The sequence below is a fragment of the Grampus griseus genome (assembly GCF_964374135.1).
Source record: "Grampus griseus genome assembly, chromosome: 19".
Lineage (NCBI taxonomy): Eukaryota > Metazoa > Chordata > Mammalia > Artiodactyla > Delphinidae > Grampus > Grampus griseus.
The window spans coordinates 39876981-39899825 of NC_139013.1; the positions used below are offsets into that span (position 1 = coordinate 39876981).

At 41.7% G+C, this 22845-nt stretch overlaps 1 protein-coding gene across 3 annotated transcripts in view; it reads left to right on the forward strand.

The window, feature by feature from the left end:
• The window catches only part of CTCF (CCCTC-binding factor), a 49294-nt gene extending 26688 nt beyond the window's left edge, over positions 1 to 22606 (forward strand). For 2 of the 3 annotated variants that reach the window (XM_082677555.1, XM_082677554.1), the window contains 10 exons: positions 2126 to 2915; positions 3251 to 3421; positions 6402 to 6535; positions 9882 to 10002; positions 10593 to 10742; positions 14494 to 14654; positions 15184 to 15366; positions 16145 to 16280; positions 19825 to 19986; positions 21134 to 22606. In XM_082677555.1, the coding sequence (XP_082533681.1) occupies positions 2135 to 2915; positions 3251 to 3421; positions 6402 to 6535; positions 9882 to 10002; positions 10593 to 10742; positions 14494 to 14654; positions 15184 to 15366; positions 16145 to 16280; positions 19825 to 19986; positions 21134 to 21318 (2184 nt within the window). In that variant the 5' untranslated portion in view covers positions 2126 to 2134 and the 3' untranslated portion in view covers positions 21319 to 22606. The remainder of the gene's footprint in view (positions 1 to 2125; positions 2916 to 3250; positions 3422 to 6401; positions 6536 to 9881; positions 10003 to 10592; positions 10743 to 14493; positions 14655 to 15183; positions 15367 to 16144; positions 16281 to 19824; positions 19987 to 21133) is intronic. The other variant, XM_082677556.1, reaches the window with a different exon arrangement.
• The last annotated feature ends 239 nt before the right edge of the window (positions 22607 to 22845 follow it).

Consider the following 22845-nt stretch of genomic DNA (forward strand, 5'->3'; position numbering starts at 1 on the left):
GGTTCTCCAAACCTACCACTTTTACCTTGAGCCATTGTACCTATTCTGTCTTTTTTGTTAGACAATACTCCTAGAATGCAGGACCAGGCCTGCATAGTCTTAGTCTTTGTACTGCTTTACAGGTGGTCCTGACTTAGAGAGCCTTCTCTGACTGCTAGTATGGATAGTGTTAAGGTACCTGAATTGAAGAAACGTGTGTCTAATAGAAGTAGCAAAAGCTTTGTTTGAGACGAGGGCAAGAATACAAAACACTTTAAATTTTAATTTTGAATTAACCTTTTATGTATTTGTCAGTTTTGTTAAGTCAGATTATTGATATGAATTACATAATTGATCAAACTCATTTTATTCTTAGGTATCTGGGTACTCTCAGCACTCACAAGACATAAGAGCCAGAAACTGTGAATCAGAAAAAAACTGATTTTTTTTTTCTGTTTTCTTTTATATATTCAGTTAGCATTTATTGTGTTCTTACCAACCTGGGCGTAGTGCTCAAGAGTTAAAAACTACTTGTTTTCATGGTCTCTGTCCTCAAGGAACTCATGGTCTTACAGACAAGAGAGATACATGAATGTCAAGTTGACGGTATGAGACAGGAGGTAGCAGTGTGTGTAGCTACAAGCAGGACTATTGGAGTCTGGATCCAAGTTCTGATTTTGGCTCCAAAAAAAACTCTGGTGGCTTGTTTTCTAAGGGAGAATTTAGCTAAAAACAGTGAGGTCCTCTGCCAGATATAAGAAATGTGTAAGATTTAAACCAGTTTTGTGAATAACTCTTTAATAACAAATATCCAGTCAGAGTTGAATCTCATTGTCTTGTGGCTTTTTTCTTTTTTAATAAATTTATTTCTTTATTTTTGGCTGCGTTGGGTCTTCGTTGCTACGAGCGGGGGCTACTCTTTGTTGCGGTGTGTGGGCTTCTTGTTGCGGAGCACAGGCTCTAGAGCGTAGGCTCAGTAGTTGCGGCGCACAGGCTTAGTTGCTCCGTGGCATGTGGGGTCTTCCCGGACCAGGGCTCGAACCCATGTCCCCTGCATTGGCAGGTGGACTCTTAACCACTGTGCCACCAGGGAAGTCTCTTTAAAAAAAAAAAAAAAAGATTTCATTTTATTTATTTTGGGCTGTGTTGGGTCTTAGTTGCTGCGTGCGAGCTTTCTCTAGTTGTGGCGAGCGGGGGCTACTCTTCGTTGTGGTGCGCAGGCTTCTCCTTGCGGTGGCTACTCTGTGGCTCTAGGTGCATGGGCTTCAGTAGCTGTGGCACGTGGGCTCTAGAGCACAGGCTCAGTAGTTGTGGTGCACGGGCTTAGTTGCTCTGCGGCATGTGGGATCTTCCCAGACCAGGGATCAAACCTGTGTCCCCTGCACTGGCAGGTGGATTCTTATCCACTGTGCCACCAGGGAAGTCCTCGTGGCAATTTTTTAAACCATTTGTTGGTTTGAATCAGAATCCAAACAGGATCCATACACTGTGATTGCTGTATCTCTTAGGCCTCTTTTGTCTATATCAGAGTTTCTCAACCTCTGCACTATTGATTTTTGGGGACCATTAATTCTTTGCTGTGGAGGACTGACCTGTGCATAGCAGGATGTTTAGTAACATCTCTGGCCTCTGCCAGAGCATCTACTAGATACTGGTAGCACACCTGCCGCAGTAGTGACAACCAGAAATGTGTCCAGGCCTTGCCAGATGTTTCTTGGAGGCATAGTTACCCCAGGTTGAGAACCACTGATCTGTAGGTTCTCCCTCTACCCTTCCCATTTTTTTTTTCTCCTGGTGATTTATTTGCAGAAGAAACTGGGTAGTTATTCCTGCAGTTTCCTTCAGTCTGAATTTCATCCCTGTAGTATAATTTAATATCATCTGTCACCAGTTTCCTGTTAATTGGTAGTTGGATCTAGAGGCTTGATTCGTTTCAGATTTTTTTGTTTTGTTTGACAAGACTGCTTCATAGGTGGTATTCCATTCTTCCATCAGGAGGTAAATAATATCTGTTGTGTCTTTTTGTAATATTAACAACCACTGGTGCCTAATTCATTCATCAGGGGTCTTTTTTGTTTAAAATGTATATGTTTTCAATTAGGCAAATTTTATTTTATATAATAATCTGTGTTCTCCCTTAATAAAGGAAGGGGAAATGGAAGGTGAGGCGGTTGAAGCCATTGTGGAAGAGTCTGAAACTTTCATTAAAGGAAAGGAGAGAAAGACTTACCAGAGACGCCGGGAAGGGGGCCAAGAAGAGGACGCTTGCCACCTACCCCAGAACCAGACTGATGGGGGTGAGGTGGTCCAGGATGTCAATAGCAGTGTACAGATGGTAATGATGGAACAGCTGGATCCTACCCTTCTTCAGATGAAGACTGAAGTAATGGAGGGTGCAGTTGCTCCAGAAGCAGAGGCTGCTGTAGACGATACCCAGATTATAACCTTGCAGGTTGTAAATATGGAGGAACAGCCTATAAACATAGGAGAACTTCAGCTTGTGCAAGTACCCGTTCCCGTGACTGTACCTGTTGCTACCACTTCAGTAGAAGAACTTCAGGGGGCTTATGAGAATGAAGTGTCTAAAGAGGGCCTTGCAGAAAGTGAACCCATGATATGTCACACCTTACCTTTGCCTGAAGGGTTTCAAGTGGTAAAAGTGGGGGCCAATGGAGAGGTGGAGACGCTAGAGCAAGGGGAACTTCCGCCTCAGGAAGATCCTAGTTGGCAAAAAGACCCAGACTATCAACCACCAGCCAAAAAAACAAAGAAAACCAAAAAGAGCAAACTGCGTTACACGGAGGAGGGCAAAGATGTGGATGTGTCTGTGTACGATTTTGAGGAAGAGCAGCAGGAGGGTCTGCTGTCAGAGGTTAACGCAGAGAAAGTGGTTGGTAACATGAAGCCTCCAAAACCAACAAAAATTAAAAAGAAAGGTAAAATGAGTTTATCCATTATACTCTCATAAAACCTTTTCGGGATAAAGCACATAACACAGTGCCTGTGCAGGTTATTTTACATTAAATGCATTTATTTTAAAGATTGTGATGTGGGCGCCAGTCTAAAAGAAGTTTTTCCAGATTGAGTACTTCTTAAGTCCTGAAGAGAAAGAAGTAAATCTATTAGTGGCATGAGATAATTATAACTCAATGTGACTTAGTTGGCTTTAGTTATAAAAGGCTAATGAAATGTATTTGTGGAAGTTTAAGATTAGGATTAATCTTAACACTTTGAAACCCTGCAACAAGTAAGTGTTTTATTTTGCACATAGGTGTAAAGAAGACATTCCAGTGTGAGCTTTGCAGTTACACATGTCCACGGCGTTCAAATTTGGATCGGCACATGAAAAGTCACACTGATGAGAGACCACACAAGTGCCATCTCTGTGGCAGGGCATTCAGGACAGTCACCCTTCTGAGGAATCACCTTAACACACACACAGGTGGGTGCTGGTTAAGAATGTTGGGGGTGGGGCTTCCCTGGTGGCACAGTGGTTGAGAGTCCGCCTGCCGATGCAGGGGACACGGGTTCGCGCCCCGGTCCGGGAAGATCCCACATGCCGCGGAGCGGCTGGGCCCATGAGCCATGGCCGCTGAGCCTGCGCGTCCGGAGCCTGTGCTCCGCAGCGGGAGAGGCCACAACAGTGAGAGGCCCGCGTACCGCAAAAAAAAAAAAAAAAAAAGAATGTTGGGGGCTACAGCATAGCAAAGGTTTAAACTTGGGTTTTAAATATCATCTAAGCTGATTCCAGTGGGAATAAGAGTGGGAAGAATTTTTGTTCTTTCTTATGGTACCCTCTTTGTGATCTTGATTTATTGTAAGCAGATGGACTTAGTTATAGGCAAATGTAAAGAAAGTTTAGTGGAAAATAATCTAAATTTTATAAGGATGGTGATTCAGAAAAAGATTTTCTGTGGTAGTTAACCTATAATATTTCCCAAAGGTATCACCACTGTGTTGCTAAGGTTTTAACAGCAATGACAAAAACTAACCCCCCCTAAATTCCCAGGCAGTAATTGCCAGGCATTATGAGGAAGAACATTAGAAATAGAAATGAAATCCTACCTTTGTAAAAACTATGGTTTCTGGTTGTTTTACCTCAAAGAAGGTAATTCATAATCCCAGAATGGAAAATTTAAGGCACCATTCCAGCAATTCAAACATTTATTTATTCATGGTCCACACATACTTAATACTCTAATATTAGCTTCATGTTGGCTGCAGTCATGTTCTGGGGTCACTAAAGAGGAGAGACTATGGACTAAAGCTCTCTTTAGACTCTCTTCTGGGCTCTTTATACTTTTGGCGTTGGCATTTGGCTGCAAGTGCTAATAGAAACTTCTTTCACCTAGTTCTTCATGCAGAATAGCTTTCCTCTATCCAGATTCTCCACCTCGTTTTATATGATGATTCTTATTTTTTATTTGATGTGCTGTTTGTCTGATGAATGTGATCAAGTAGGGATTGGCCAATGAGCAGTATACTGTGCATTAGTATATTTGCTAATGTGACTTGGTCACTTTTCACCAACTACCTAGTTTCTACCCAGACACTTGATAATAATATTTTTTATTTGGTAGTTTGAAACCCTAGGGAAAGGGCATATGACTACATGAAAGCAGCTGGCCGCATTATAGGACTTGCCAGAACGGGAGTGCCTTGATGTGGGCGCTGCATGTCATGGTCTAGTCCTCAGCTTTGAAAATAAGAAATTCAGTCTGTCTGGTTATTCAGGAATGATTTGGCAGGACTAATTCATACTAACCAAATCCTCAAGAGTCAGATTCATATCAGAAAATCAGTTTATGTGGAAGAATATACCTTTTTATTTTCTAGATGCAGTCGTATTGCATTCTAGGGGGCGCCTTTGCCTACGTCAGGATGCTGTAGCAATTGAAGGGTGACTTGGTGAGCCATGGACCTTGAGCAGAGGGACGTAGGCAGTCATGTGGGTCAACCCGATGAAAACTCCTGTCCCACAGCAGTGTCCACTTCTTTCCTAATTGCCATGCTTATGTCTACCAGAGGCAGGCCTCTTTCTCTCTCCTAGATAATACTAGGTAAACATTGGAAATTACCAATTTCCATTGGTAAACATTGGAAATTCTTTGTTTTCAACTTACCTCGTCCTAATAGAAATGGATGTTGCTTTCCTTCTCTTGTTAGTCGTCGTTTTACTTACCTGTTTGTACCACCAGACTATACATTTTTCATAGATAAGAACTCTATCCTTCACTCTTAATCCTCAGTGGTAGTAAAGAAGCAAATTGAGCAAATGAACATTCTTTGGAACTTTCTAGTTACTATCATATCCAATCACATTTCCCTCTCCAGTGTTTTCTCAATCTCTGGGAGAATCATTTCTGCAGATGGCTGGACCCATTCATTACATTGTGACTCTTCTTAATTCCACTCTCAAAAGTAGCCTTTGATTTTGGTGTTTGAGATTACCTTGCTGTTCACCCCTTACCCACAGCCCACAATTACAGATACTCCCTAGTTTCTAAATAATAACCTATGAAGGTAGCACTGTGTTCTACTGTCAGCTTTATCTCTTTATTATCATTATTACCTGGGCAGGATATTTTCAGTGCAGTGTTCAGAATATAAAGTGGCTAGAGAAGATCTACTAAAGTAATGTTATGTTATGGGGCTACTATGGGAAGACATATTAAAAACAGTAAGATTATCTCAGTGAAAGAAAAAACAAAACAAATATAGAGGGTATATTATTAGTTCATAAAAATATTTAAATATTCCATGATTTGACTTTCAGATCACAGAATATTAGATATTGATGTTTGAAAATGATCTGTTTAAATCACATAACATAAAAGGCAATACTACTTTATAAAGCCTTTGATAAATCTCTAGAATACCTTATCAAACCAAATTTATACAGAAAACATGTTATTATATTTGTATTTTTTTTAAAGAAAAAGTTGGTCAATATGGACAGCCCAGTGGCCCTATATGTATAATCATAATAACAGTAAGATTTGATGTGCAAAAGGATCTTGAATCAAATAACTATTAATTCTGTGGCCTGTACTTGATAAAAATTGAGGTTTAAAGATGTTGTATATTTTTTAGAAGGGTTGAAACAGAATGGTGTTTCTGTTAACCTTTAATCCATAGTGACCAGAATATTCACAAAATAGGGGTAAAAAATATTTTGTATTCAAAGGCAGCATACTCAAATGGATAATTAAGAGAAACTAAATGTTTGGCATGTGTTTCTAATATTTTGGGGTTAATGTTGTAAAGTCAGCTGGGCTCACCCATAGTTTTTGGAGCTACTCTCAGGGAGGGTTGATGAGATGACCAGGATCCAACCTCATGTAGCAGTTGTGTCACACATTGAACTCTGTAATTAACTGTGCCCTTAATCTTGTCTTTCTTTTATACTCTCCTTTCTCTAGGTACTCGTCCTCACAAGTGCCCAGACTGCGACATGGCCTTTGTGACTAGTGGAGAATTGGTGCGGCATCGTCGTTACAAACACACCCATGAGAAGCCATTTAAGTGTTCCATGTGCGATTACGCCAGTGTAGAAGTGAGTATTCAGCTCCTTGTTGGTTCCTCTCTGAAGATCATCATGATTCCAGTATGAACTGTCCTCATACTGACTTAATACAAGATAGAAAATCTTGCTAGATTACTACACTCGCACTCCCCCTCCCTACCACCAAAAAAAAAAAAACCTGTAATGAGTGTGAAAGGTTTTCCCATTAAAAAAAGAGCAGTAACGGGACTTCCCTGGTGGCGCAGTGGATAAGGCCCAGGTTCGATCCCTGGTCAGGGAACTAGATCCCACATGCATGCCGCAACTAAGACCCGCAACCAAAGAAAAACAAAAACAAAAAGGAACAATAGGAACTTCCCTGGTGGCACAGTGGTTAAGAACCTGCCTGCCAATGCAGGGGACACAGGTTCGAGCCCTGGTTCAGGAAGACCCACCACAACCCCACATGCCTTGGAGCAACTGCGCCCATGTGCCACAACTACTGAGCCTGCGCTCTAGAGCCCACACGCCACAACTGTTGAAGCCTGCGCACTCTAGGGCCCACGTGCTGCAGCTACTGAGTCCGTGTGCTGCAACTACTGAAGCCCGCGCATGTAGAGCCCGTGCTCCGCAATGAGAAGCCACTGCAATGAGAAGCCCGCGCACTACAACGAAGATTAGCCCTCGCTCGCCACAATTAGAGAAAGCCCACACGCAGCAACAAAGATCCAGCGCAGCCAAAATATAATTAATTAATTGATTTTTTAAAAATCATCTAATAAAACAGAGCACTGATCCACATATTATTACAGGCAAGTTCTACCAAACTTCAAAGAAGTGAGTAACTATACCAAGAGCACTTCAAAATGGAAGATTTTAGGGACTTCCCTAGTGCTCCAGTGGCTAAGATTCTGCGCTCCCAATGCAGGGGGCCTGGGCTCCATCCCTGGTGAGGGAACTAGATCCCACATGCTTCAACTAAAAGATCCCACATGCTGCAACTAAAAGATCCTGTGTGCCATAATGAAGGTCCTGTGTGCCACAACTAAGATCCTACGTGCTGCTACTAAGGCCCATCAGCTAGCTAGCTAGCTAGCTTGCTTGCTTGCTTTATTTATCACCTTTATTATTTGAGGCTACGCTGTTACCAAAACTGGATAAGGATACTTCCAAAAGAAAACTGTTTCTGTTTCTCACAGGAAAACCAAAATTCTAAGTGAATTAACAAACCAAATTTGGTAATAGATTTAAAAAATAAGTGATTACTAAATAGAATGTATCTAAAATGCAAGAATAATTCAGCATTAGGATATTATTGGTTTGTACTACACTGAGAGATTAAAGAAAAACCATATCATTTCTATAGGTTATTGAAAAATCATAAAATTTAATACTTATTACTGTTTAGAGTTCTAGCAAGTCAAGAGTAGAAAAAAATATCTTTAGGGACTTGCCTGGTGGTGCAGTGGTTAAGAATCTGCCTGCCAATGCAGGGAACACTGGTTCAGCCCTGGTCCAGGGAGATCCCACATGCCGCAGAGCAACTAAGTCTGCACACTGCAACAAAGAGCAGCCCCCACTCGCTGCAACTAGAGAAAGCCCGTGCAGCAACGAAGACCCAATGCAGCCAAAAAAAAAAAAAAAATTTATTATAAGGAGTATATACTGGAAACCTATAGTAAACCTAGCCTAATTAACTCTGAAACACTGGAAGTATTCCCATTAAACTTTGGAACAAGATTTCCATTCCTACTGTTACCATTTCAACATTGTATTGGAAATCCTAGCTAATAGTATAAAATAATAAATGAATTATAAATGGAAAGACAAAACTGTCATGTCTTGCAGACATATTTGCTTACATAGAAAATTCAAGAGTATTGGCTGAAAAACCTAAAGCAGTAAGAGTTCATTTGGGTGGTCAGATCCAAGATAAATACACAAGAATCAGTGACTTATACAATATCAATAGTAGGAAACAGGTTCAAACTCTTAACAGCAATAAAATGACCTAGGGATAAACTGAACAGCAAAAAACATCTGATACCTACCTGTAAGAGGAAAACGTCTCACATTTTTCCAAAGGACATAAATAAATACACATTTCAGCTTGATTCTAAATTTCAGCTGGAAGAGTAAATATGAATGACTAAGAAAATTTTGAAAAACGAATGAGGGGCTTGGGCTTCCCTGGTGGCTCAGTGGTTAAGAATCCACCTGCCAATGCATGGGACACGGGTTTGAGCCCTGGTCTGGGGAGATCCCACATGCCGTGGAGCAACTAAGTCTGTGCACCACAACTACTGAGCCTGCGCTCTAGATCCCATGAGCCACAACTACTGAGCCCACGTGCCACAACTACTGAAGCCTGTGCACCTAGAGCCCATGCTCCACAAGAGAAGCCACCGCAATGAGAAGCCTGCACACCACAACGAAGAGTAGCCCCCACTCGCCACAACTAGAGAAAGCCCGCACACAGCAATGAAGACCCAACGCAGCCATAAATAAATGAATAAATAAATTTAAAAAACAAAAAAAAGAATGAGGGGCTGGTGCTATTGGCTGTTTGAAAACTATATGGTAAATGAAGACTGTGATATTGGAGCAGGAATAAACAAATAGTTTGTTGAAAAAGAATAGATCCTTGTGTATATAGGAATTTAATATATGATAAATAGGCAAGTTTTGGAAAGAGAATTATTCAGTAATGCTGTTGGGACCATTCTTTAGCCTTACAGTGTGTGGAATTTGACTATATAGCACTTAGAAATACAGGGAGATTTTAATGTAAAAATTGGAACACTTTTTAAAATTTTCAAAGGAAACATTAGTGTTCAAAACACTTCTTAGAGTCAAGTTTGAAAGTCACTGTTCTGTTGGAAAGGTACTTAATGAAAGATGAAAAGCATAAGTCCATAGTGAGGAAGGTGAGAGGCCCCTGGTGCCTGGTCTGTTAGGGAAGTGCTGATGATAGGAAGAGAGACTTAAGGGAATTAATGCATTTATTAACTTGGATTCAAAATTTGTTAGAAAATTGATCCATAAATAAGCATGGATTATTTTTAAACTATTATGGAAAATTTCAAACATATGTAGAAGTAGATAGACTAGTATAATCCACCCCCATGTGCCTATCACCCAGCCTAACAGTTAATAATAGCCCATCTTGACTCATCTATGCCCCTATCCATTTTACCCTTTTCCCTTGGATTATGATAGGGATTTGAGAGGCAACAGTTAGAAATAATGAGGAGGAAGAAATACTGTCTTTTAGACTTCTTCTGTATTATGAACTGCAGTGTCCAAAAAATAAGCTTTTGTGCCTGACCCACAGTATTCTCTTGTCACAATCTATGTTAACGAAAGTTTAAGAGGTTCGGTTGCTTTTGTGTTTCAGGTCAGCAAATTAAAACGTCACATTCGCTCTCACACTGGAGAGCGTCCTTTCCAGTGCAGCTTATGCAGTTACGCCAGCAGGGACACATACAAGCTGAAAAGGCACATGAGAACCCATTCAGGTAGGACTTCTCCCTTCCTCGTATTAATGAACCGCTTTTTAGTGGATCCCGTGGGACCCTGTGAACCACCACATGCCCCTATTAGTTACCCGAATGGAAGCTGGCATGAGAGTAGTATATAATTGATAAATGCTTCTCTGGCATATCCTTGGAGTTCATTGCTCTGAATATACATTGGAGAATGGAAAGTTTTTACTGTTAGAAGAAGTCTGGGTAGGTTACATAAGTAACCCAACTTGTCAGTTTTCCAGAGTACTCTCTTTTCCTAAAAAGAAAATCTTGCAGGTCCTCCTGTCATCCCGTCTGCTTTCCCCCAAAGGTAAGTACTGCTGTAGGAACTACTCTTACTAAAATGTGAAGGACTCCGTGGCAGAGCTGGGCAAAGCAGAGGTGGTGGCCATAGTTTGGGACTTCTTTTCCATCTCTGAAGATAGGCATGAGCCAGGCAGTGGGCCTGAGCCTCATCCTTCCTAAATTAAGAACTGTAGATTCTCTGTGGATTAGCACATCTGCCACCTGGATTACCCTCCAATTAAATGATAGTATTCAGTTATTTCATCTAAGTTGTTCATTTTGTATTTCCTTTTAAGGGGAAAAACCTTATGAATGTTATATTTGTCATGCACGGTTTACCCAAAGTGGTACCATGAAGATGCACATTTTACAGAAGCACACAGAAAATGTGGCCAAATTTCACTGTCCCCACTGTGACACTGTCATAGCCCGAAAAAGTGATTTGGGTAAGTAAATTAACTAGTGGCAAATGAAAAATATATTTTGACAAATTTGTGAGAATAATGGAGATCACAAATTACTTCCTTCATGTAAGTTTTGTGAATGTGAATGGCCTGCTGTTTAATAAAAGTCATTGCTTAGGTGCTAGTGATACTTTCTTCTGTCTTCTTTCTCTTACTGAAGCTAGGCTACAAGATTCTTCCCTGACTATAGCTCATCTATAAATTAATGGCAGCTGTAATGAGAGAAAACAGTATAATTAAAGCCCCCAAATAGAGAAGTGACATAGTATGATTCGAACTAAGGTCAGTTGACTTCAGGTTTTTTTCACAATATTTGTACTTTAGGTAATGGGACTGTTTTTATTGGTTTGTTGATAGCTATATATCTGTGCATAATTAAACTAGAGTTTATATAGAGGCAGAGTTTGGTGGTAGAAATTTTAGTATGACCCATATTCTTTTTAAAAAAAAATTTATTTATCTATTTATTCATTTATTTGTGGCTGCGTTGTGTCTTCGTTGCTGCGCGCAGGCTTTTTCTAGTTGCAGCGAGTGGGGGCTACTCTTTGTTGCGGTGCGTGGGCCCCTAATTGCAGTGGCCTCTTTTGTTGCGGAGCACAGGCTCTAGGCATGCAGGCTTCAGTAGTTGTGGCATGCACGCTCGGTAGTTGTGGCTTGTGGGCTCTAGAGCTCAGGCTCAGTAGTTGTGGCTCACGGGCTTAGTTGCTCTGCGGCATGTGGGATCTTCCTGGACCAGGGCTCGAACCATGTCCCCTGCATTGGCATGCATGCAGATTCTTAACCACTGCACCACCAGGGAAGTCCCATACTGTGACCCATATTCTTAAAGATAAGGTCACCTGGATTTATCCCTTCGTTTTTATTATTTAAAAGAGATAAAAATATTGCCCCAGTCTGTTCTTTATCCAAAATTCATTGCTCCCTGAATAATAATATAAACTTAGATAAATTGTACTTTCCAGGTTGTCTTTTACTTTTATTTTACTTCTTTACTCATTTGATCTTCACAACTACCATATGAAGTCATCAAGGTATATTCTAGCTTTATAGATGATGAACAGATGTCTTGACCAAAGCTACACAACACAGCTTATGAGTGGCAAAGCTGGACTTGAGTCCTCTCGAACCCTCTAGAGCTGTTTCTCACACAGGGGAGTACATAAGTACCCAGGTCATATCAGGATCATACTGAGCGACAGCATAAACTTGGCCTGTCTTTCTGCAGCATTGGTTATACTCAGAAGGTTTTGAGTAAAGTTATCCAATTGAGCTGGTGTCTTAAAACGTTTTTACGTTAATATGACTATATTGAACAAACTGTAGGCTGACTAACGTTTTTAAGATGAAACTGTGAGCTTGAAGTAGAGGACTTTGGGCTCCACATAAGATCCAGTGGGTCATGTGTTCATCCTACTCTGCTCTTGAAAGGACTTTGTTAGAAAAAATTAAGAGGTACTGTCCTCAGGTAAATGAAAGAGTTTTACTGTTCGCACTGTATAGAAACTAAAACCTAAACCAGTAATATCTCATGGCAGTGTGTGAGCTGTTAGGCCCCTGTTTGAATTATTTAGTTTTTTTTTTAAGTTACTCACTTTCATGATGCGAATAAAAACCTTGAGTGTTTTATACTTGCATGAAACCCCTTAGACCCTGCATAACAAGTTCTTTATGAGGCACTTAATTGCCTAGAAGCTGTCAAATAATAGTTATCTCCCAAAACTATTCCCAAACAAGTTTGTGTTCCCCAAAGCAGGTCTGATTTCACACTAATATGCAATAATTAAGATTCATCATTTTTGGGACACAGGAAAGCATGGAGAATCTTGACAGGCCTACCAGAGTCAAGATTCACCTTCAAATACTTACTGCTCGAAGTCTTTTTTTTTTAACTGAGGTATAAGAATAATTCCTACTTTACAGAATCATTTTTGTAAGTATTTAATAAGAATGTATGAAAGAAAGTCTTTAACTATTAAGTCTCTATCTGAGGACCAGAAGGGGAAAGTTGAGGCCTAAAAATTATTTGGAATAACATATGTGTGTATAAAAGGCTTTCATATAGTGAACATGTGTAGAGAGTTAAAAGTGAGCCATCCCTTTCCCCTACCTTATTTCCATTCCCCAGAATTGGCCCTCTTTAAGTTTGATGTGATATCACCTTGATTGAGCAGATTGGTAGCACCATAAATTCATGATCCCAAATGCAGCTGGGCTCCTGAATAATCCAGCTGTTTGTCCTCATCAATTGTGCTCGCATTCTCCTCAGCGAGTTTGTCCATTCATTCATTCATTCCACAAATGTTTGGGTGCCTGCGATGTGGGAGGTTCCATGACAGAGTAGAATAAATCATTGTTAACTTTCTTTAAACCTCTGATCTTCCTTCCCTTTTCTCTTTGCCTCCGTGGTCTCAGTATGTAACCTCTTTTCCTACTTCACAAAAAAATAAAGGCAACAGGTTGAAACTTCACATTTCCTGTTATCAGATGTGTAAATCTACCTGCATTCATCCTCTTTCCCCATCTGCCACTAGAGAGTTTGTGTCACTCTTCTTGTCTGTGGCCTGTCCCTTTGCCCTGACCCCACTCTCCTGTGTTCTTGGCAGCCTTTCCGTGGTCAGGTATCGCATCTTTACCTTCATTTTCATGTTCTCACTCCTTAATCTTTCGCCTCAACTCCAAATGTGCTTTCATCTCTCTTGTCTTTTTTTAAAAAAAGTCTTTCCCTTCTAGGTTTAACTCTTGTTTCCTTTCTAGCCAATGCTCATGAAGAGTTATATCCCTCACAGCCCTCTCTTCCTCAGCTTCTAGTTTCCTTCCCATCTGGCTTATACCCATCACTCTATAAAGTGACTGACTAAGATCACCAGTGACCCCACATTGCAGAATGCAGGAAACGTTCAACTCCCCCATCTGCCTTGATCTCTTAGCATCATTATTCATAGCGGGCTGCACCCTCCTCCTTAAAACACTGTCTTCCTTTGGCTTTCATGGCACTACATCCTGTTGGTTTTCTTCTGATTTCTCTGACTGTTCCTTCTCAGCCTTCTCTTGTTTTAATCCTTTTTCCTCTCACTGGCCTTAACTGTTAGGTTTCTTAAGGCATGACCCATACTGTTTCTTTCTTTGCCTTAGTGATTTCATCAGTTCTCTTGGTCTCACTCAAATCCTGCTCCAAATCTGTCCTCTGATTTAGGCTTATGTACCCATCTATTCCTTGCCATCCCTATCCCTACTTGATATCATTGGCATTTCAACTTCAACATGTCCAAAACTGAAGGTCTAAAAGCCCTTTACTCCCTTGCCCCAGAGATAAACACAGCTTGGGCTTCAGACTTGTTCCACTATTCCTTGTCTCAGTAAATGGCCCCACCATCTGCTCAGTTTTCCAAGCCAGAAACCTGGAGGTCATTCCTGATACCCACCTTTCTCTTCCTCACTCTCTGGCCAGTCACTCAATCCTGTTGATTCAACTTCTTAGGTCTCTCATCACTCTTAGTTCTTCTCCTTCCCTCCGTACCCACTGCCATCTCCTTTATCCAAACCACCACCTTCTTTCACCTATCCAGTTTCAACGTCTCAACTAGTCTCCCCACGTCTGTTATTCTTTTTATTCATTTTCTGTATAACAGCCAGAGTAATTATTTTAAGAAGCAGAAAGAAATGTATTCTTAACTCTTTGAAATGCTTGTTTGTGTTTTCACAAGTTGGACCGCGCTTTCTATTTTGCTTTCAGGTGTCCACTTGCGAAAGCAGCATTCCTACATTGAGCAGGGCAAGAAATGCCGATACTGCGATGCTGTGTTTCATGAGCGCTATGCCCTCATCCAGCACCAGAAGTCACATAAGAACGAGAAGCGCTTTAAGTGTGATCAGTGTGATTACGCTTGCAGACAGGTAGAGCCTTTCATAGTTAGAAAACGGTTGATGTCCCATTATTGTTAGGTTTTATCAGGGGGTTTTTATATACCTTGTATGGTGACTATTTTTAAGGATATTTTCAAACGTGGTTTATGAGATTGTCACCGAAGGTCCTGCTTCTCGATTGTATCATGTCTGGTTCCAACTGACAGTTTTATTCAGTCACACCTTCCCCTACCCTCCACCTGCTCCAGGCAGACTGCTAGCTTTTCTCAAAACCATGGGAAGTAAGTCCCGGACTTGAGAGAAGGGAAGAATCTGGTTCTGGGGCCTGATGCTTGGGAGTGATCTACAGAAGCAGCCCAGCAGGAGTGAGCGTATCTGTCCTAGGATTTGGGGAAGCAGTTTTGTACCCCAGTATGGTTAACTTTATCCTCTCAATAAGCAGCTTTGAGCCTAGACCCTTGGGAGAGAAAGGTCTTGTCAGCTACACGCACACAGATGGTGGCTGAGGTAGCAGCCCTAGGACAGGCTCTGAGACCTTCCCCACCCCACTTTCTTTCAGGAGAGGCACATGATCATGCATAAGCGCACCCACACCGGAGAGAAGCCTTATGCCTGCAGCCACTGCGACAAGACCTTCCGCCAGAAACAGCTCCTTGACATGCACTTCAAACGCTATCATGACCCCAACTTTGTCCCCGCGGCCTTCGTCTGTTCTAAGTGTGGGAAAACATTTACACGCCGGGTAAGAGTCAGAACTTTACTTCCTGTCTTACAGTTCTTGATACCACGTTCTTGAGCTTCCACTGCAAAGCAGGGCAGTTTTTTCCACTGAGCTTATAAATATAGAGATGAACTGTCATTTGGAAAAGGGTCAGTCATCCCCACTTTGATGTTTTCTGTCCATGTGTGAACCCTTCCACTGATGGGGAACTCAGTATATTTTTATTTATTTATTTATTTGGCCGCACCAGGTCTTAGTTGTGGCCTGCAGGATCTTTGTTGCAGCATGTGGGCTCTTTAGGTGCATCATGTGAACTCTTAGTTGTGTCATGTAGGATCTAGTTCCCTAACCAGGGATCGAACCCAGGCCCCCTGTTTTGGGAGTGTGGAGTCTTAGCCACTGGACCACCAGGGAAGTCCTGGGAACTCAGTACTTTTTTTTTTTAACAGTTCTGTCCTGGATCTTCACTTAGGGCCATGTTTGTCAGGTCTGCACAGGACAGGGAGGTTGGTCTGATTCTCCCCTGCTCAGAGGATCCAACCTCATCTTCTGAGCAACTCTCCTCTCTTGCCCACCCTTGTCTCTCTCCCTGCCCCCTCCAGATGGAGACCATTTCCTCTGATGGGGAGAGTATGTTCAGGACACATTTAGCAGATACTAGAACATTGAGACTTAATAGGATTCCCCCCCCAACACCCGCTGCCCCCCGGTTGTTTTTTTTATTAAACTGAAAGAGAACTTCCAATTTTAATCTTACCTTTTTTAGTAATGTGAAAGAGGGTTTTGTTCCTTTTGTTAGAATACCATGGCAAGACATGCTGATAATTGTGCTGGTCCAGATGGTGTAGAAGGGGAAAATGGAGGAGAAACGAAGAAGAGTAAACGTGGAAGGAAAAGAAAGATGCGCTCTAAAAAGGAAGACTCCTCTGACAGTGGTAAGTAACTTGTTTCTTGAGTTAGTTATACATGGCAGGTTTTGGTGCAGAGTTTCCAGTGTATTTACATATGGACATGCTGGGTTACAGAGATAAGCCAGTTTCTCATACTTCCTTTAAACCTCTAATCTTCCTGATGTGTGTATATATTTACAACAGCAGTTAGTTTATCCCTGGAGCAAATTTTCTTTTTTTTTCTTTTTTTTTTCTCATGGCATTCCATTGCTTGATAAGATATTATATATTATGTTCAGTTAAAGCCGAAGCAAAATTAATATCTTTACTCAATTTACTCAGATTAGTGATATTCTAAGGCCAGCAGAGTTTCTTTTCTATGTTCATAGCTTTTACATTTAGGAAGCTGGTCTAGATTTGAGCAGTGAATCTAATGGACATGAAGAAGGTTGCTTAAGCATCCTGACCAACTTCTGGTTTGACTGCCTGTGTCAGCCTAGCCTTGAGATGTGTTGATCAAATCCATGAAGGTCAGCCTTTCTCTTCCTACCTTAATCTCTCCATTTATAATTTAAAACTTTGCTTATTTTCCTACCATTGATGTTCTTTGGGGTGTTAGTCATGAAATCCAGACAGAAAGTATATGCGTTGTGGTGCTAGACTCATGAAAGGGGTGGCAAACAAAGGTGTTGGTAATGTAGGAATCACGTTTGATTATACAAACTTATTCCATAGTGTTAGGTTTTATAATGTGGATACTTGGGCTACTGGCAGCCAGTTAAGAAGTCACATCTGTGACTTAAAGATTTAAGGTTTTTGTGGAAAAGGATGTAGAGGGGTTTTGTTTTGGAGAATGCACTTATAGATGATGCCTAATGTATTTCTAAGGAGTTCTCATTTTGTCTTCTGCATTGCTTGTCAGTAGAAATAGTGGGGAAGGAAATGAAATTTCTGAAAATGTGTTAAAGAACTTATGTTACTTTATTGGTTTTATTATCAAACTTGTTCATGAAAGTACTAGGATTTTTTTTGTTGTTTGTTTGTTTGCGGTACGCGGGCCTCTCACTGCTGTGGCCTCTCCTGTTGCGGAGCACAGGCTCCGGACGCGCAGGCTCAGCGGCCATGGCTCATGGGCCCAGCCGCTCCGTGGCATGTGGGATCTTCCCTTGTCCCCTGCATCGGCAGGCGGACTCTCAACCCCTGCGCCACCAGGGAAGCCCCAGTACTAGGTTTTTAATACTTAAATCTATAACAAAGTCCCTTTTGTTTTTTTATCTTAATAAAGACTTCACTTTTCTATTCAGAACTTTAACTGTTTCTGGGAGAATATTCATCTAAACATAAGAGTAGTTTATTTTTTGCTGCCTTTTTTAGTAGAAAATCTATTTTAAGCAATATCTTCATTCACTCGGTTTGAAGTGAATGCCTCTTTTAAAATGTCACTTTGCTTAATTTTTATAAAGCGCATCACTCTCTACTGAGAATTTTGTGGGATCCCTTTGTTTGCCTAAGAAATTGAGTGGACTGTTGGGAGGTGCCAAGGAATGTCAGAGGGCCTCAAGTACCAGCAGAGATCCACAGATAACCTTGAGCTTCAGGATACCTGTAGTTGCTCTTCGTTGCAGAGCCTCCTACTCACAGACATTGTCCCATACCCTTTTTTCTTATGGTTCTTCCCTGTTCATTTCTGTGGTTCATCTCCCAACAAGACCAGTTCTATTCTCTAATTGTACTTTACCAGAAGCATCTTTCACCTGCAGAGTTTATTGACAGTTCCTAATAGGTTTCTACAGTTCCTCCTTTTGTCTTCTGCACTGCTGGTTTGTACAGCACAGTGTTTGGTTTTGGACCTCATACCTAGTGTCTCTCTTTTTTTTTTTTGCGGTACGTGGGCCTCTCACTGTTGTGGCCTCTCCAGTTGCGGAGCACAGGCTCCAGACGCGCAGGCTCAGCGGCCATGGCTCACGGGCCTAGCCGCTTCGCGGCATGTGGGATCCTCCCAGACTGGGGCATGAACCCGCGTCCCCTGCATCGGCAGGCGGACTCTTAACCACTGCGCCACCAGGGAAGCTCCCTAGTGTCTCTTTATCCCAGAATTTCTGGGCTGGTGAAGGCTACACAGTCATATTTGTTCCCTCCCAGAAGTTCTGCATGTTGGCCATCGGCAGAAATTGACCAGCAGAGTCTACTGCTATTTTCAAAGGCTTTTTGCCAAAGTCTCTCCCAGCCAATAAGCCTTTGACCCTATTAACCTTCTTTGTGTGCTTTTTCCCCCAATTCTGACTGAATTTGTTTAATTTTCTAGGCATTGGGCCAACTTAGGCAATAGGGGGCTTGAATAACTTCAGCAGGAAAGCGTGTCCTTGACACTCTGCCACGTACCAGTACGTTCCCCACATTTTCACTTAGGATTTCAGTCACTTGGCAAATAAGGCATTTTGTCCTGAAGATCAGGCATTTACCCACAGACTTCTAAATTTAAACATTTGGTGCTAGAGAAAGAGAATGTGCTTGTAACCTGCATTTCTTGGAGGAAGGCAGACGGGGTACATTTTGTGCCTTGGCAATGGGGGAGGGGTAGCAAGAACTCTTTGGTTGCCTATAGGTGTGGGCAGCAGAACAGCCCCAAACTGTGGTTAGTTGTGCCTTACAAATCACTTAGCTTCTCTCTGTTTCTATAAAATGAGGGTAATATCTCTTACTTAATGAAGCCTAAATGGAATAATGGAGAATTTTTAAACTGTGATGTACAGTGTAAAAATCAACTGTGATTATGTAGTAGAATGTAAGTTACAGAGCATGATTACAGACATTATCTCAGTCCTTGTGATCCTTGGGAGTGCTTTAGAGATTACACAAGGAAACTGAGGTTCAGTGTGGTCATGGTCCCAGGTCACACACTTAGGAGATCTGAGACTCAAAGCCATATTATCAGGCTCCTCGTCAGTGTTCTTTCTATAGTAGTTCCCTCTCCTTTTATGTGATAATGGCAGTCGGGAGAAGGTAAGGGAGTTAAGAATGACCTGTTAGGTTTGGAACAGCTGGGAATTAAATTAAATCCCAAAACTTGGCCTTATGCTTTTCCTAGTAAATAGGACCTCACGGTGCTTCAAGAACTTCATACACACAGACATGCATGCACACCTTCTACCACTCTTCAGGGGTCCATATCAGGCTTAGTGTCCTGCTTTATCCTTGTGTAGTAGGTAGAGGGAACATTTGTTTCATTTTCAACTTAGAACACCATTTGTGGGTTTTTTTAATATAACTGGCATATTGTGGAGTTGCCTCTAAGAATTCAAAACTCAATATTCTGATATCTAAAGCTTAGAGAAAAAAGTAATATCCAGTCCACATAAAATATGAATAATAGTATTTGGGTTGATTTGCTTATTCTGCATCAATACCAGTGTACTCTGTTAACACTGATAACAAAAATTCCAGTGAAAGCATTTTTTAAATGGGCTTTTAACGATGAAAATAAATATGTAACTAGACTTCACAGAATATGTGATTATTTGTGTGTTATTTTTTCTTCCACCACTCTTCTCCTTGCCCCACTACCTCTTCTTCCTGATTTCATGAGAAGAAAATGCTGAGCCAGACCTGGATGACAATGAGGATGAGGAGGAGCCTGCCGTGGAGATTGAACCCGAGCCAGAGCCTCAGCCTGTGACCCCAGCCCCACCACCTGCCAAGAAGCGGAGAGGACGCCCCCCTGGCAGAACCAACCAGCCCAAACAGACCCAGCGTAAGTTGACTGTCTCAGCACAGCAGGCTGGCGTCCTCTCCTAACACGTGGGGAGGCCAGACAGGTCCTTATTCTTTGGGTAGATGGGAACTGAGCCATGAGAACAAATTAAGGTCACACTGGGAACAAACTCTCAGGAAGCGATTTTTTGGTTTTTACGGAGGAACATCTCTAGAGGCCTGTTAGGTTTCAGTAGGAGAAAATCCAGAGTAGAAGGGTACTTATGTTCTACAAGGTGGGTACTGTTAATGTGGGAGAGTTTTACAAAACAACCAGAGTCATAGTCAGCTGGCAAAATTGATGTGGTAATGAACGTAAAACAGCCAAATTTTAAAAGATAGAGGGAAAAAGCAATTTCTGAGCTGACACTGTCCCTCCTAAGAAATCGAGGCTGGTGGATTCTATTGCTGGCCTCCTGATTTATGAGAGGACACAGAGGAGGTGTTCACCCTCCACGTCACACCACGTAGCAGTCCTGTACGGGACGTGGCCCTTGTGACAGCAGGCTCTGCAGGGTCTCAGATCTCTGTCCTATTCATGAATCTCCTAAAAGCTGGCAATTTTTTTTTCTTTCTTTAACAAATACAGGGTTTCATCTATTTTTTTAACATGCTCCCTGAGCCCCGTGTCCAGATGTCTTATTGCAATGGGGTGGTTGACTCTAAAGATCCCGGGAACTATTTTGCCTACACACATTTGAGTGAGTGAACTGGCGGGAGGGCCCTGGGTGTTGGGAGGACTTCAGACTCAAAAATGTCAGGTTCTTTGCTATAGGTGGGTCATCTCTAAAACGGACCTACATCCCACACTCTGTGAAGTATTCCTAGTTTTTGCCTGTCTCACACACAGTATTATGAAGCCCAAATTTATGACATTTAAACTCAAATTTATGAGTTTTTTAATACGCAATTTGGGAGTCATATGAAGAGGAGTGTCAACATTTTGTTCTTTGATAGTATCTAGAGTAGTGGGGCTTTGTGTATGGCCGCATTTTAGGTTATTAGGTCTTTTTGATTGACTTTCTCTGTATCGAATCTAAGGCTTTCCTGTGTTGCTGACATTCATTTAGTGTCAAGTCTGAAAAGACCCTTGCAATCCTTGGGGGCTTTAATGGAGCATTTGTTTTGTTCATGCTCTTCTTTGCCAGCAACAGCCATTATTCAGGTCGAAGACCAGAATACAGGTGCAATTGAGAACATTATAGTTGAAGTCAAAAAAGAGCCAGACGCAGAGCCCGCAGAGGGGGAGGAAGAGGAGCCCCAGCCAGCCGCCACAGACGCCCCCAACGGAGACCTCACGCCCGAGATGATCCTCAGCATGATGGACCGGTGATGGCGGGGCCTCGCTCGTTGCCAGGACTGCTCTGGGCTGTGTTTAAACGGCCCGCATCTTAATTTTTCTCCCTTCTTTCTTCTTTTGGCTTTGGGAAAAGCATCATTTTACCAAACATACTGAGAACTAAAACTTCAAGGATGATGTTAGAAAAATGTGATTTAACTAGAACTTGCTGTTTGATGTTAGCAAATAATGGAATGTTCTGAGTCCCTGAGGGTTTACTGTGAAGTGCTGAGGACAGTGTTGACGCCTAACTGGTTTTCTTAGATGGAAACAGAGACATTGAACCCTCTCTCTTGCTATGGTAAACCACTCCAGAAACCACCACTGGGTTTCCCAGAGTTCTATGGTCTTCTTCCCAGGAGAGTTTTTAATTGTAAATGCAGACTTGGGAAGGACTTAGACTTTTAAACTGGTTTTTGCTTTTGCTTTGCCCTGACTCTCTTTGCTTGGAGTCAGTTGCACACCAGTAGTATGGCATGCTACGATTGGTTTCTGTCCTGAAGACTTTGCCTCTTTCTTGGCAAAGTTTCTGGTATGGTCAAGCTTGTAAATAACTTTTTTTACATTTTAATCTTTTCCATTAATTAAGAGGTTGAAAAGTGCAGTGTAAGAAAACCCAGCATTTTAATTACTTGCAAATTAAGTTTCCACAGAGTGTAGTATGTAAATGTTGACAAGGAATTGGATCACAATCATGTAGCAGAATGGCACCCAGACTGCTGCCCGCTAGTGACGGACACCCACATGGAAGATCATAATTTTCCAGCCCATGGAGCCAGCATTTGAACCTTGTACAATTAACTTTGTTATGATTTCCCATCTACATTTTCTTTGCTTTGTTTGTAGCTGAATTTTGTGTTTTATACATCCTCTGTTAAAGCAGAAGGGTGATTATGAGTGGGTCACAGCAGCTCTTAAAAGCTGGGCCAGAAAATTTCACTAGGTCAGTAATTTAAACTTTGAATCTTCAAAAAATAATAATGTGAAGCAAAACCAACTAAAAAGTGATTCTTGCACATGAACTGTCACATGTTTAAAATGTGTTTTTTAGAGAGCCTCAGTCTTGCTGATTTCAAACACTTTTTTCTTCTGTGTATTGCTTTTAAGAGAGCCATCAGTTAGCTATCAGACTCTAGGTTGATGCATTTTGTACTTAGCTGTACTGTGTGATATTTTTCATTATTTTAGGACGCCAACATGAGACCTGTAATAAAATATGTAATGGGGTTGAAAGCTGGGGAGGAGGATCTACTGCTGTACAGCTAATAAATCATAACGGATTAACAAGTGCTCCAAACACTCCAACTTGTGTGATTCCTGCTTAACGAGGGGCCCAGAGGGGTCTATGTGCGTAGCCTCAGGCGGTGCAGGCCTCCTCGCCCTTCAGATGCAAGCTATGTTTCCAGGATGACCACTTCCTCTCTAGCAAATGAGAGATGATCTTGGCAGGTGATGGAATATTGAGTGCATCCTGCTGCAAGTTTCAGTGCCCCAAAAGTGGTATGTGAGTAGAGAGGTGAG